Here is a 15938-nt window from a genome sequence, read left to right as displayed (position 1 = left end):
TAGAGGAGATCCTAAAGAGTAAAGACATACAACTGAGCAATACAGTCAGAATTGTCCAAGCCATTCTGTTTTCCATCACCACATATGGATGTGAAGAAAGTGGATGAGAAGAAAATCCATTCATTGGAGATGTGGTGCTAGAGAAGAGTGCCGAGGGTACCATGGACAGCCAAAAAGACAAACAAATGGGTCCTTGAACAGAACAAGCTTGAAATCTTCCAGGAAGCCAAGATGACCAAATTGAGGCTGTCCTACTTTGGCCATAGCATGAGAAGGCATGAATCACTGGAGAAGACAATATGCTGGGAAAGGCAGAAGATAGTAGTAGAAAGCGAAGAAGACCACAGGCCAAATGGACAGACTCAGTTAAGGAGCCATGGGTCTGAACTTAGAATCATAGAGTTGGAAGAGACCACAAGGGCCATCCAGTCCAACCCTCTGCCATGCAGGAACTCACAGGCAAAGCAGATGGCCATCCAGCCTCTGTTTAAAGACCTCCAAGGAAGGAGACTCCACTGTTGAACAGTTCTCACTGTCAGGAGGTTCTTCCTAATGTTGAGCTGGAATCTCTTTTCCTGCAGCTTGAATCCATTGTTCCCGGTCCTGTTCTCTGGAGCAGCAGAAAACAAGATTGCTCCAACCCTCAATATGACATCCCTTCAAGTATTTGCAGGACCTGAGGAAAGCAGTGGAGGACAGGGGGTCTTGGAGATGGTCATCCACAACAACAACAACAGTGCACATCTCTGAGGACTACTTTCTTTTCACTTTCAGCCCAAGAGGGACCTCAGGAGGGAAAACAACAACAACCAGACACAGACACCCAAATCCCTCTGGAGTTTGAAGCGACCCACACCTCCCTACATTCTCCATTGTGGGCTTTCATATGAGGGTGATAAAAACTCTCCTCACAAACAGCAGTGGAGGCGGAGGAGAAAGCGAGGGAAAGAGGGAGAGGCAAATTCCCCCTTTCTTTCTTTCTTTCTCTCTGTCAAAGAGCCCTTTTCATCCCTGCCACCCTCCCCCCTTTGGGCCCATGACAATAGTGCCATGAGCTCACCCTTTCATTCCCCAGAGAGTCTCTCTGTGTGCCAACACAACAAGCAACATCCGACACCAAGCGCCACTGGGGAGGCGGGGAGAGAAGAGAGCCCCCCCTTTGCCTTGCCTTGCCAGCCCTTTCTGCCCAGGCTGCCCGCCCTTTAAGGCTCCCCACCACGTGCCCAGCTGCCAATCAAGAGCGCCCAATCATTGCATTCCAGTCCAGGGAGCAGCCTCTTTTCACAACATGTGAAGGGAAGGGGGGCGGCTTTCCTCCTGCTGCTGCTGCCCTTTCTGTTCCCAGATCATTTGGAATCACGATCCGGTTTAAACCAAAGTGGGAACAAGGCCTGGGTATTCCCTGAAGCCTCTTTGTGCCAAGCGCTGGAGCTGTAGGTGCCATCCTGGGGTGGGCAAAGCAGGAGAGGTTGCCTTCAGACCCTGCTGGACAGAAACACAGGTGAGATGGCTTGCAGGGTGTGTGTGTGTGTGTGAGAGAGAGAGAGAGAGAGAGAGAAGGGGGACCCAAAGTCCTCCTTTTCTAGGACACGACCCACATTTCAACCTTCTCTCCAAGTGGCGTTGCCAAAGGTCCTTCATTCTCAGCATGGCTTAGAAGCAGCATGAATGTACCCTTCCGTAGGAGTTTACCACACTGGGGCTCATTTCAGCATTAAAGAGAGATTAAAGCCCACTTAAAGCATCCTGCAAACGAAGCAGAAATGGCAAGTAGTTGCGCAAATGATCATCACACACAAGTGACATCAGAAATGCATTGTCACTCAAATCCCAAAAGTAAAAAGATGTGCATTCATGCTTCTTTGTGGCCACTGTAATGGCGGGTTTTGTGTGACGCCGTGTGAAATCATTTCAGGTCATTATACAGTTTTTCTGGGATATTCACAGGATAAACTCCCGATCTCCTTTGTGTGATAAATGAATATTTTTAACCTCAGGGTGACCAGATCTTGCACCCTTTTTCCAGGATGGGCCCTACATTTCTGTCCAGGAGGAATCCCAACATGTCCTCCATTCTGAAGAGGACTAAGACGCGTGAGGTTACATTGATGTTAAGAGTGTTTACCTCAGGGTGACCCAAGGACCTTCTTTCCCAGGGTATGTCCTTCATTACAACCTTCTGTCCAAGAGGAATCCCCAAAAGTGCTCCCTTATGAGCATGTCTAAGAAGTAGCATGCATTTACATTAATATGAGTGTTTTTACCTCAGGATGACCAACATCCTCCTCTCCCAGAATGTGTCCTCCATTTCAGCCTTTCGTCCAGGAAGAATTCCAAAATGTCCTCCACTTTCAGGAGGACTAAAGCATGAATTTACATTTATGTTATAGTTTTTAACCTCAGGGTGACCAGAGGTCCTCCTTTTCCAGGACATGCCTTCCCTTTCAGCCAGTCCAGGGAGGATTCCAAAATGTCCTCCATTTGGAGCATGACTCAGACGCATGAATGTATATACGAGTGTTTACAGCTTTTATTTTGTAATATCCCCCATTTTGTCTTGAATGTCCTACATTTTGTGGTGCCTTGTCCTCATTTTTGGTTAGGATGTCTGGTCATCCTGGAGAGAAAGAGAGCACACACAAACGTTCTCGATGGAGGTGAAAGACTCAACTGGCTGAGTTTCTGTCTCTCCCTTCAAGCTGCAGAGCCATTGTTGTTGTTGTGTGCTTTCAAGTCATTTTTGATTTATGGAAACCCTAAACCTCCTAAGAACCTAAATCTGTCATTGGCTTTTCATGACACAATTTGTTCAGAGGAGGGTTTGCCATGGCCATCCCCTGAGGCTGAGAGAGTGTGACTTGGTCAAGGTCACACAGTAGGTTTCCATGGAGGAGTGGAGATTCAAAGCCTGGTCTCCAGAGTTGTAATTCAACACTCAAACCAGTAAGCCATGCAGAACCCAACCCTTTACTAATGTAAATAATAAAGAAAAGGAATATCCCAGCCAAAAGGGGACTCAAGAGGAGGAACAACTTTGACTTTTACAGTAACTTCTAGGGTTCAAAGACATCGGAGATTATCCTATGGAAGGGGGGGTAATGACAGGAGAAGGACGGGAGCGGAGCAATTTTCAGACAACATCATGATTATCCTGTAATTATCCCATCAATGAAGAGGAATTGTCCCATCATTTACCTCCATTTCTTAATAACAGGATAACCCATTAATACTGAAGTGACAGGACAATTCCTCTTCATTAACGGCATAATCCCAGGATAGGCGTTGTGTGTCTGATAATCTTCGTGCGATCACACAATGATGGCAGCATGGCACTTTGTTTCCATCCTTCTGTCATTACCCCCATCTGATAATCTCAAACATTTTAGTATGGCTCTGTTTGCAAAGGGGTCTTGTAGCACCTTTGAGGCCAACCTAACTCCTAGAGTCCAGCAGCCAGGCTCAAGTGCATACTAGTGACTGATGTATGTGTGAGACTTGAATATCCACAGATATTTGTATCCATGCAGATCCTGGAACCAAATTCCAGCATATACTAAAGAAAGAAGGAAACCATTTTTTTTATTAAACAAAACTCTTTCTGTCGTAACCCTTCTGCTGAAACCTCTTTCTGATATTTCATTAGTATATCCTGATCAACCAGTAGCAGATACTGATCTGCTTTTCTGCAGAGCTTGGTGCCAGCCTACTGATGCATCCCAGAGTACAGAGGCAGCTTTGTAACTTTGTTTCTTCCTTCCCTTCATGCAGGATGCTGAAGACTATTAAACAAGCACTCTTCTCTGCTGGGCTAGAGATGCCCAAATGGACAGCACTGCCCAACCAGGTGACTGGGGTTTAAAGTTCTGCTATTTTAACCAGTGTTCAAAACTAAGATGGGTACTGAGAAAGGAGATTTCTATGTATGCCAAAGAATTTCTCACATGTTTCTGAACCGAGTTCTGAAAATTCAGGGCTGATTTCTAGAATGTGACATCTAGATGGCATGATGTGGAACACAATTTCATGTATCAATGGTTAGTGCAAATCACACAGGGATTAGTAGAGCTGTCACCATAAAGTCTGCACCACCAGTGCTAGCTTTCTGTTCACACAGATGTAGGCATCATTGGAATACATAACACAAATCCCAGTGGGAGGTTACAAACAAATCTGACTCACTTTGAAATGAAATAATTCAATATAGTTTTTTTCCTCATTTAACCCCTCACACTGGTGCCCTCCTTCCTTTTTTGTCTAGTACAATGTGCAGAGAAAGGACTGAGTTGTCCCTGGGAGCATCCCTGCCATTATGGAGAGAAAGATGGCTGAGTCATGTGGCACATGCTGAGGTATGGGAGTGACAATCCCTGAAGCTGTTCCCCATGAGTCTTCCTCCATCATCCTGTTTGTGAATCTTGCAGGAAATGCTTTCTCTCTGCATCACAGCATTTGCTTGAGCAGAGTACAGATAGGAGGCAAATTGTACCATGCCTTAGGAACAGTAAATTGCTAGTGAGGAAAGCCTTGTGTGCCCCTCAGCTAACTCGGAATCCCTTAAACCAGCCTGCTAGTCTTTGATGTGGCAAAGGATGGTAGCTCATCACTGCCAGTACTAACATAAGGCTCTGGCTCCCACTATGGTCAGTTTCTATACATGGAAATGGAGGAAGGCATCCCAGACCATCTGTACTGCTATCTGGTTTACTGGGAGCTGTAATATGAGGAAGAGATCCTATTTAGTGCTGGAGGAGTATCTGGGAAGGCTATGTTTGGCAGCTGGGTAGCAGCGCAACAGACTTTCCTGCCACAGCCAATCAGTGGATATTTCATAGAAACATAGACCTGGAAGACGGCCATCCAGACCAACCCTCTGCCATGTAGAAGTTGGTGGCAGGGCTGTGCCCGGCACAGTCTGGTTGCTGTTGCACAGCCTGACAAAAACCATTGCAATGGGATGTACAGACTCCTTATGCGACATCTGTAAAAGTACTTATGCTGGTGTAACCCTGAGATACACCAGAGTAAGTCACCAAAAGGGTTCTTGTCGAAAACTGCAGCAGGGCAAAGGATTGACCTCTCTTGGAATATTCCATTGTTTCGCTATAACATTTCTCAAAAATGTTAAAGTTTTATTTTTCTAAAGAAAGAAATTCCTAAGTAGGTTTTTTATTTCATACATTGAACTCCACCATGTACTGTTTTATTAGCTTAGCAACAAGAAATCTTCAAAAATGCATCTCAAAAGTGTAGATATTGAAGGCTGACAATATTCCCAGGGGTATCCTTTTTGTTAACAGACAAAGAAAGATAAATGTATAAACGCAGTTAAAATGAAGCAAACTTGAATTCTGAGATCTTCATGTAGTTGCTAATGAGCATCTATGAATCTAACAGTGTGATTCTTCAGCCTTAAAAGATGATGAATGGGAGACAAAGGAGCAAAGCAGGGAACCAAGGCATTTAATGTGGGAACAGGAAGGCTGGATTTCAGATATTAATAACCAGTCAAATCTTGATCTGTTTTTCTTGAGCATTGGTTAAGTAGAGTATGAACATTTTCTTGGGATTTCATTCAAAGTACTCAGAAAACCAGCACAGCATTCTCTCAAACTCTTACCTTAAAAATAATAATAAAAAATAGACAAAGCCATAGGAAATTGGGATTGCTGTGAGGAAATCTTTAATCCTTTCCTCTTCAGTAGATTTTCACATGCTCATTTTGCTTTTTCATGACTGGGAGCAGAATATTTTTCTCTTTTAAATCCAAATATAGCTGAGAAATGGCAAAAACAGGTTAAAGTTACAACAGTGCCGCCACAGAAGTTACGTCACGACATGTGGCTTTTAAATTGCTATTAGAGCTGAGAAAAAGTGGCTTTAGGCCTCAAGCAGATGGGCTGCGCTGGAGCGGCTTCTATCCACTCCAACCGCAAGCGCACCCCAAGCCCCTTGTAGGCAGGAGGAAAACTAGTGTTGTAGTTGTTGTTTTTAATACCACTGAAAATTGGTAGTGCAGCTTGCTACTGAAATGGCAAACAAACATCATGGTCCCAAGGCTGCCTGCCACTATGATCCGCAGTGGACGACTGGCAAGGAACACTTTGTGCACTTCTTGCAGTGGCACACCTTCGGCCCTATCTGGGGGCGTGTGTCATCTGAATGCCGTGCCCCCAAATCAGCCAAAAGCAGCACTTTTGGCTCATCTGTTTCGGGCCTAAATAATACTTTTTGCACAGTGCCAGCCTGTAGCTTCTCCATTCCCCAACCATGATTAGAACATCTCTTTTCAATGAACTGTCAATAGCATAAAGTCACCTGGTTTTCTGGTGATGCAGTGAATAGAAGGAGTTATAATTCCATTATCACTAACAGGTGCAACTGCAAGCCTCTCTTTTTCTCTGAATATCAGCCCTTGTGATCACTTTTCATTAAAAAGAATAAGCAACCTGTTATATGTAGGTCCATGTATGCCTAGTTTAGCCTTAGTGCTCAGGATAGCAGGGAATCAGGCTGCAGCATAGTGATGGTGAGACTTTTGGTAATTAATTGAAAAGTGTTTTGTTTTTTTTAAATTGTAAATCAGAAATTAACTTGTAAAAATAACTTGCATTAGGCAAAGACATTTCTTTAATCTGGACTGAAGTAATAGGAAACACATTTTAATTTACTCTGTAAATTGGTTGCTTTTCGCTCTCCACTTCACATTAATTTGTGAATAAGCACTTAATGTCGGTAAACAATATACAGTATTGATTTGTCTTCTGTATTTTGTTAAGGCTTCCGATTATGAAATTCGACAGTATGAACCAGCCAAATGGGTGAGCACATCTATTAAAACTTTGAACTGGGATTCAGCTATCAATACTGGCTTCACAAAGCTCTTTAACTATATTAAGGGCAAGAATGACAAAGGTAGGATTTCTCTGGTACTCCTTGTATTATAATACTTTGTCTTCAAGGTGAAGGTTATGTGGGAACAAGTGTTAGGCACACATACTTCATTATTTCCAGAAGTATGTTTTTTCCTCAGATGCTTCATATATTATAACCACATGTGGTTGCATGAAGTTACAGAGCTCCTGTGAACGGGACCTCAAGTAAGGTTAAGCTCAGGAGTATTCAGTGCAACATGCTTGCAAGGCATTCTGCACACCCTTATGCAAAGATTTAGTACATGACTGGATGCTTGAGGATATTCAGAGAGGTGGGGCTTTCCTGCACGTTCACATCTCCACCAGCCATTTAGCCCTCCATGTATTTAGGCAAATCACTGAACAGAATTATGCATTTTCTATAATGTTTTGCTTGTTTGTTTATACTCACACTCCCCCATATAAGCACAGGGTGGCATTAACATCTTGAGTCTCCCTTATCCAAAATGCTTGGGTCTAGAAGTGTTTGAAATTTCAGATTTTTATTTTTTTTTATTTTGCAATACATGTATTTGCATATATGTACATAATGAGATATCTTGGAGATGGAAGCAAAGTCTAAACACAAAATCCATTTATGTTTCATATATACCTTATAAACATAACCTGGCAGTAATTTTATACTTTTTTAAAAAAAATGTGCATGAAACAAAGTTTGTGTACATTGAACCATCGGAAAGCAAAAGTGTTACTTTCTCAGCTACCCATGAACGAAGTTTTGGTTTTTGGAATATTTTGGATTTTGAAATTCTTGATAAGGGAGACTTAACCTGTATTTCTATGATTATGATTACGATTGGTAAGTTGCTCCTAAAGCCTTTGCACTAAAAGCACAGAATGTAAATATTTTGAATACATTTTCTGTCACATGTGTAGATAAGCATGTACTCTGCAGCTTATATGGATCTTCAAAGGCTCCTCTAGAATTTTGAGGGTTTTAGTTTTCACAAAAAATGAAGCAAGTGTGTAGCTCAAATAAATGCAGTTTTATTCAGAGAAAGGCAATGGCAAACCACCGGTGAGTATTCCTTGCCTAACAAAATGGTATGAAAAAAAACCCTTAAAAATCAGGCAGCGGTACCACATTAAGGAGTGTTGTGGCTCTGGCAAATGAGGTGCTGAAGGATGATGTGTCTAGATGTGTGAGAAGGAACCCCATAGGGAATATTGCTTCTCCTTTTTGCTCAGTGAGTCGTTAGCAGGAGAGGACTGGATGTGTCATCCTTGAGCTCCCTACTTGCAGGCACCACAGAACTCCTTCACTCAGTATGGCTGCCTGGCTTCAAAGGTGGGTCATGCCCATGTGTTTCATGCAGGACCTCGGCCATTGTTTCTAGAGGTCTTATGCAAAATCACTTGGTTCTATCCTATGGAATTCTGGAATTTGCAGTTTTGGGAAGGATATTTAGAATTTTCAGCCACAGAGACCTAGTGCCTTTCCAAACTACAAACCTCCAGGATTCCACAGGAAGGACCCATGGCACTATTATAGTAGTCTGAGGTAAGACCTAGGTTCTCAGTCTTTGGTCATAGATATATTTGGGGCTTCGTCCCCTTGACTGGCTGAGGCTTCGGAGAATGAACTAGGAGACCAAAGTTTGAAAGCCATTGCCCTAGGATGCCATGCAGGTTTTTTTTTTAAAGACAACTGCTCAACTGGATATTTACAGAAGATATTTGTATGAAGATCTATAGCTGATATTATTATGTCATGTACTAGAGTTTCAAAGTATGGCAGTGATTTTAAAGTATTGGGCTGGAACTTATTATGTCAAGCATCAAGTGCTCAGTGAGCCATGGAACTCACTGGGTGACAGTCAGGGTTTCACCTGCCTCACAAACAAGCTGAGCAGGTAAAGTGGGGAGGAAGAGAGCCTACACTACACACACTACTTAGAGCACATTGGGAGAACGATTGATTATAAATATAAGAAATAAATAGTATGGCTTGAATAATTAAGTGTGAGTTGTTCCCAGACTCAGGACCACTTAGCTCTTTGGATAGTCCTCTAGGGCAGTGCTAGTGAGTGGACGAATCATAAGAGTTGGAAGAGACCACAAGGGTCATCCAGCCCAACCTCCTGCCATGCAGGAATACATAATCAAAACACCCCCAACAGATGGCCATCCAGCCTGTTTAAAAACCTCCGAAGGAGGAGACTCCACCACTCTCCGAGGCAGCATATTCTACTGTTTAACAGCTGCCATTATCAGGAAGTTCTTTCTAATGTTTAGGTGGAATCTCTTTGGTAGTCTTTGGACCAGTGCTGGTCACTAAGCCATTCACTGCTGGCCCCAGGTATCTCCTGGGGAGAAAAAAATGTAATTGTTGGGCATAATCAGTGCCAATTCCTGGTATACTGGGGGAAAAGTCACTGATCCCATCAGATAGCTTGAGAAGCAGTGTTCCAGGGAATGTATGTGTCCTAAATACTGGCTGCCACTTGGCTTTTTAGATTCTTTTGAAATGTTTCTACTGATTTTTGCAATTTGGTTTATTTTACAAAATGACTGTTAAATAAACCTGACGGTGCATTCTAGTTGTGATTTATTGATCACTAGGCATTATGTATCAGATTTGTAAAATTCAAAAGCTCTCTCTCCCAATTCTCTCCTTTTCTGAAAGGTCTGGTGGCATAGATATAAAATAAATAAAACAATAGATTGCAATATAAAAAAATCTTCAGGTATGGACCCACTTTCACTTCTGCAGCATCCATGAATCATAGAATCATAGAGTTGGAAGAGATCCCAAGGGCCATCCAGTCCAACCCCCTGCCATGCAGGAAATCTCAATCAAAGGATCTCTGACAGATGGCCATCCAGCCTCTGCTTAAAGACCTCCAATGAAGGAGACTCCACCACTCTCTGAGGGAGTGTGTTCCACTGTCGAACAGCCCTTTACTGTCAGGAAGTTCCTCTAATGTTGAGGTGGCACTCAACATTCGAGATTCATCCTAACGTTGAGTCTAGCAGCCTAGCCTTTTTGTTCAAATACTCAATACATAATATTGATGGCAATAGAAATATCTGGAGATTCAGGGACAGACTGGGGGAAAGAGAAGGTAGCCACACCCTCCCCCCCCCCCTTTCTGGCCACTAGCTAGTGAAGGCCCTGGAGCAATTGTACCAACTGAATCTCTGATAATGCAGTCTGTACTAGATAACCTAAATATAATAATACACTAGACAAACAAGTGGTCTTGACTTGGTAGAAAGGTTTTCCCTGCAAGCATGGTTTGTATTTAAAGGTCTCAGCACCTTGCGATATATGTTTGCTCAGGACAAAGCTATTTTGATCTCAAATGCCACATGAGACAATAATACTGTTTGCTCTTTGATCTGAGAGATGTGAAGATCTTAGGATCAATGTTTGGGCTGTACAATATGTTCGTGCTTCTCCAATGGGGTTAGTAACACCTTGCCTCTTGCAGGAGTGACAATAAATATGACTGCTCCAGTGACATGCTTTGTGCAGCCAGGTGCAGGCCCATTCTGCGAGTCAACCACAACAGTCTCCTTTTATGTGCCATCTCAACACCAGGCAAATCCACCTAAGCCCTTGGAGGCAGATGTTTTCATCGAATCCAGACCAGCAATCACCGTATTTGTCAGGTAAACTACTGCCCAAGTTTATAGTTTTTGTGGGTTTTTCAGGCTATTTGGCCATGTTCTAGAAGAGTTTCTTCCTGACGTTTCGCCAGCATCTGTGGGTGGCATCATCTCTGAAGATGCCAGCCACAGATGGTGGCAAAACATCAGGAAGAAACCCTTCTAGAACATGGCCACATAGCCCCAAAAAACTCACAAAAAACTATGGATGCTGGCCATGAAAGCCTTCGACTTCATACTACACATGTATCTGTACAAACTAATAGTTATGAATCTATATTCATCTTGAATCTGGTATCTGTGTAAGGGGGAAACTGGATTTTCAGGTACCAACCTCATAGGTGGGGGGGGGGGGGATTTTGTCCACGACTGTAATATGGTGTAAAGCTGAGCAGAGGCTTCGCCGGTTTTAAAGAGGGGGAGGTGGGGAAAGTTTGCCCCCACCTCTTTTATTATTGTGTGGCTTTCTAAGCCCCTTGAAGGCAGGAAGAACACTAGTGTTGTTGTTGTTGTTGTTTTTAATACCACTGAAAATTGGTAGTGCAACTTGCAACTGGAATTCAATGACAAGCTATTTGAATGGAAAAATAATAACAAGGAAACAACCAATGCAATTACCTTAGGAGAGGTAATCCATCTACTGTTTCTGTATGCTTTTGCCTTTCTCAAAAACCAACCAGGAGAAAGTTTCCCATTCTTCCACGAAACATCCTTCCAAACATCTTGGCAAATCACATCTGTATTTCTTTGATTTTGGTACTATCGGTTCAGCAGCACTAATAGATCTGCAGCTGTTTCCTATGAGTGTTCCATTGTCCCATACCAAGCAAATAGAAGTGAATTAAAATTCTGAAGTTAAAGAATGTATTTTAAGGAGTGTATTAATTTTATTTTGGATGTATGAAATAACTTTCAAATGAAGGTATGAAATTATGATTTTAAAGAAATAAAATAGTAATATGATTTTAAAGAAACAAAAATGGGGGTAACCTTTTCCCATTTATTATATCAAATTAAAAAAAAATTCTACTAACGTTTGCCACCTTGTGGTGACTGAAGTATGTTATAAACACACAATCCATCTTGCCAAGGTTTACTACTAATTGTGTAGCACCTTGAAAACAATATGATGACACACCCAAGTTTAATTAGAATTTTTTAAAAAATGGTGTCTGTGTGTGTATCCAAGTCGCCTGTGTTTTTTCTGGACAGCACTACTTCTGATAAACTTACTGACAGAGGAAAGTTGCACAGCTGCCACATGGATGTTTTCATCCGGGGAAGACATAAAGAAATACAGCCACAGAACCCCAGGATTATTTGCTTCACTCTATGACTTGTTCAAAAGGGCTTAAATCCCCCAAATGTACCAGATCTGGTCTGATCTTGGAAGCTAGGCAGGGTCAGCCCTGGTTAGTATTTAGATGGGAGACGACCAATGGATAAAAAGTGCTGTAGGCTACTTTTCAGAGACAGGAACTGGCAAATCCACCTGAGTATTCCTTGCTTAAGAAAATCCTATGAAAATCATGGGGTCACCATAAGTCGAGACGCAATTGGAAGGCATGCACACGCACACACAAGATTTGTTTTCTGTGAAACTGGGGACAGCTACTAATTTGGCTTGTTTCCTCCAAACAAGGCAGATGAATGCAGTGCCTGTTTTTGAGTTTTCTTTGTCTATTTTAGGGAAAGGGCACAAGCCAGAGTAGCAGATACACCACATATTCAGACAACCTTGTAACAAAGATTCAATTTAGCAGTGGCAAGTAGTTGAACTATGGCTTATCCCTTCATTTGAACCTAATTTATATACTAGCCCTTGCAAAGCAACCTGTGCAAAGGCATTCTAATATTTGAATGCTTATGTAATACTGGAATTATTTGCATTACATTGATCTAATTAACTGAAGTTGAAATGATACCACTCTTTCAGAGCATGGTAAACAAATAGAAATATGTTTTCTTTGGTCAGTTCTGAAGAAAAATTTCCAGTAACACTATGTTTGAGTGTTAATTTTGTGTGGCCTCCTTGGATTTTCCTCGTCATAGACACAAGCTCAGCACAGTTCATTGAGATAGTTACTTGGCAGATGTATAATGGTACTTGGCCTTTTTGTTTTTTTCCTTATTCTTAACAGATCATTTGGAGGATTTGCCAATGCCAGAAAGAACCAAGAAGAAACAGTGACACTTGCTGAAAGCTTGAAGCGGGATGGGAAAGCTTTTCAAGAAAAGGTCTATTATAGTGCTGGCTATGACAGTCCATTTAAATTGCTGAACAGACACAATGAAGTTTGGCTTGTCAAGTAAAGCTAAAACCTCAGCAGTGTGGATTATAGTGTTGACATCCAAATGTGTCCTTAACAAAATGTAACTTTCTAACAAAGTACGGCCATATTTTTGTATAATGTTTTCTAATTATTTCCCCCTATCCTTTCCACTGTTGAAATTTCTGTGCTTGGAAATCTATCAGTGCCAATGTGAAATAGACTGCAGCACCATCTTGTAGGCAGCCATGCACCTAAAAGCAAATGAAGTATTATACTGGTAAATGGAAAACCAGAAGTGAATTTAAAACATGCCTTGAAAATATGACTGAATTTCCTTTTTGATAGCTGATGCTCCTTTCTATAACCTTTTTAATTCCATCACACTTGTACTGACAACAGTTTCTAAATTATTATATATTTTTCCAGATAACCAAAGTCAGGAGTATAAAAGCTAAGACTTGAGTATGAAATGTTTGAGGGTGAGGGAGATAGGAAGCCCTTTATGGAATCCTTGGGCCTGATTCTTCCCTCCTCTAGCCAAATTATGATTCCCTTGGTAATCTTCTAAAAATAGTAGCTAAAGGGGCTGTCACAAGAAAAGACGTACCTGCCTATACTTTGAGCACTGTTCTCAAGAGCCTTAAGTATGCCCTCTACAATAAATACTGAAGGAGCTTTAGGCCTCAGAAGCCTATGCCCTAAATGGGCAAAGGGGCTTTCTCACAACTGGGTACTACTGCATGGTATGCATATTTATACCATAAATATTCAAAAACAGCTGTCTTACCAAAGCTTCAGGAATCATGTTTTGTTTTCTCAATTTTGGTATTGAGTGGGTATTTAATTACAGATTGATGCTCCTTGCTTAAGTGGTTTCTCTACTTTTATATGCTTGTTGTGTGTGTTTTTTTTAAAAATAGCATCTTCTATCATATGACTGAGCAATATGTTGCCACAATGAAATGTAGCACAATTTGGACACACATTGTTTTCCTGAGAAATATCAAAACTTATCCATCCTGATAGATACTTGACTCCATGTATTTACATGGGGCAAACCTCTATCTTAACTTTCACTCCTCACGAGGATCTCCTTGTTTTTCTGTTTTTGTCCATGAAACTTTGTAAGGTGCTAATATAATATTGGAAACTGCTAATTGTATTGGTGCTTAAAAATATATTGCTACTTTGCTCCAGTTCTTTCCATTATTATTATTATTATTATTATTATTATTATTATTATTATTATTATTATTATTATTATTCTGCTTTATTTATATAGCGCTGTAGATCTGCACTATTACTTTTACACTTGTACATACTACTTTGCGGAGCTTGAGAACAGTAAATGGCAAAAGAGGAACATGCATGAACTATATAGTGCCACTGTATTCTGCTCTGGTCAGGCCCCACCTAGAATATTGTGTCCAGTTCTGGGCGCCACAATTCAAAAAGGACATTGAGAAACTGGAGCGTGTCCAAAGGAGGGCGACAAAAATGGTGAAAGGTCTGGAAACCATGCCCTATGAGGAACGACTTAGGGAGCTGGGGATGTTTAGCCTGGAGAAAAGAAGGTTAAGAGGTGATATGATCGCCCTGTTTAAATATTTGAAGGGATGTCATATTGAAGAGGGAGCAAGCTTGTTTTCTGCTGCTCCAGAGAACAGGACCCGGAACAATGGATGCAAGCTGCAGGAAAAGAGATTCCACCTGAACATTAGGAGGAACTTCCTGACAGTTAGGGCTGTTCGACAATGGAATGCACTCCCTCGGAGGGTGATAGAGTCTCCTTCCTTGGAGGTCTTTAAACAGACGCTGGATGGCCATCTGTCAGGGATGCTTTGATTTGGATTTCCTGCATGGTAGGGGGTTGGACTGGATGGCCCTACTGGTCTCTTCCAACTCTATGATTCTATGATATATAACATAAATATGACGGATCAGTATAGCGACACCACACATGCTATGGTGAAGTCTTAAAATGGGGGTGGCAGCCATTGCTTTAAAATGGCATGTCAGAGTAGGCATGCACACGGTAATTACAGGTGCTTTCTATAACTGCATGGCTAGGTGAGCTTGAAAGTAGACATGCAGTAACTTCACAGCTAACTATGCATATAAAAATAAATACTATCAATGATTGAAAATAAACTAAGAATAGAAAAGATGGAGTTGGCTTTACATACTTAGCTACAAAAAAGATGTTGACAGTCAATGACTCCTCTAGTGGGGAAAGCTTATGACTTTAACAATTTATTTATTATCACTTGTAACATGTTGTATAAAAATATGATGGATTTTTTCCTAGCACCAGCTGAAGTACAAATCACCAACTCTGTTTGGCTTTGCAGTATGTTGCTGCAAAACTACTTATTTAACTGGTACCAGTAATATGTGCCTTTTTACCAGTTAAATAGTTCACTAATAAATGTATACCATTCAAAGAATTTGGACTTTTGCACTTTTTAGCAGTATATTAAAAATGACCACTTTAAGAAATGATAGTTAAAATATAAACGTATCCACCCACCCACCTGGAAAGCTCACATTAGGGTGTGAGAAAAAAAAATGTTTAGTCTCTTGTTTTAACACATTTCAAGAGAGTCGAGAAGAGATCATATAAGGAAAAAAAGTCATTAGGGACTGAGTAAGTTAAACACAAAAAGGAGTGGTTTTGTAGCTTAGAAACTGGAAGAATCAGTCCTCAGATATGTTCTATTAAATGTAATGGTGGTGACCCACCAATCCCAAAGTACACATGTGCATACACATAAGCTTTTCTGAGACAGAAAAAGAAAAAAGAAAAAACCTGCGCAACTTCATGGCTCTTCAAATGCTGCTGGGCTGCAACTCTCATTAGTGGCTATGTTGCCTTTGGCTGATGAAAGTTACATTCCATAAACATTTGATGAATATGTATTCCTCACTCCCAACTGAACATAGGTAATAGAAAATGGCTACTACTGTACATTTGTATGAAGACACGCCCCCATGGGGGGAAAAGTTTGTTGAGAGCGTCAAATTCTGGCTAGCAACACAATTTGTAGGGTGCTTAAATGGGAGCTATGGCTCCTGTTCAAGAGCCAGGTTCCTACTGCTTCTGGGCAAGAGTGCCATAATC

The 15938-nt window shown here is 41.4% G+C and overlaps 1 protein-coding gene across 1 annotated transcript; it reads left to right on the top strand.

The window, feature by feature from the left end:
• The first annotated feature begins 1270 nt into the window (after positions 1-1270).
• Positions 1271-14009, top strand: HEBP2 (heme binding protein 2). The gene is made up of 5 exons (XM_042446991.1): positions 1271-1501; positions 3769-3844; positions 6777-6912; positions 10367-10547; positions 12686-14009. Exons 2-5 carry the CDS (start codon positions 3770-3772, stop codon positions 12855-12857), a joined length of 564 nt encoding a protein of 187 aa, XP_042302925.1. The 5' UTR covers positions 1271-1501; position 3769; the 3' UTR covers positions 12858-14009.
• The last annotated feature ends 1929 nt before the right edge of the window (positions 14010-15938 follow it).

Source organism: Sceloporus undulatus, chromosome 1 (genome assembly GCF_019175285.1).
Source record: "Sceloporus undulatus isolate JIND9_A2432 ecotype Alabama chromosome 1, SceUnd_v1.1, whole genome shotgun sequence".
NCBI classification, from domain to species: Eukaryota; Metazoa; Chordata; class Lepidosauria; order Squamata; family Phrynosomatidae; genus Sceloporus; species Sceloporus undulatus.
Note: the sequence above shows the minus strand (reverse complement) of the source record. Positions and strands in the feature narration are given on the sequence as shown.

What these genes read in the sequence shown, in the direction of transcription:
- HEBP2 (XM_042446991.1), top strand. Translation starts at nt 3,770, where the DNA reads ATGCTGAAGACTATTAAACAAGCACTCTTCTCTGCTGGGCTAGAGATG. An exon ending in GGACAGCACTGCCCAACCAG is followed by an intron (nt 3,845 to 6,776) that starts GTGACTGGGGTT and finishes TATTTTGTTAAG; the next exon opens with GCTTCCGATTATGAAATTCG. An exon ending in TAAGGGCAAGAATGACAAAG is followed by an intron (nt 6,913 to 10,366) that starts GTAGGATTTCTC and finishes TGCCTCTTGCAG; the next exon opens with GAGTGACAATAAATATGACT.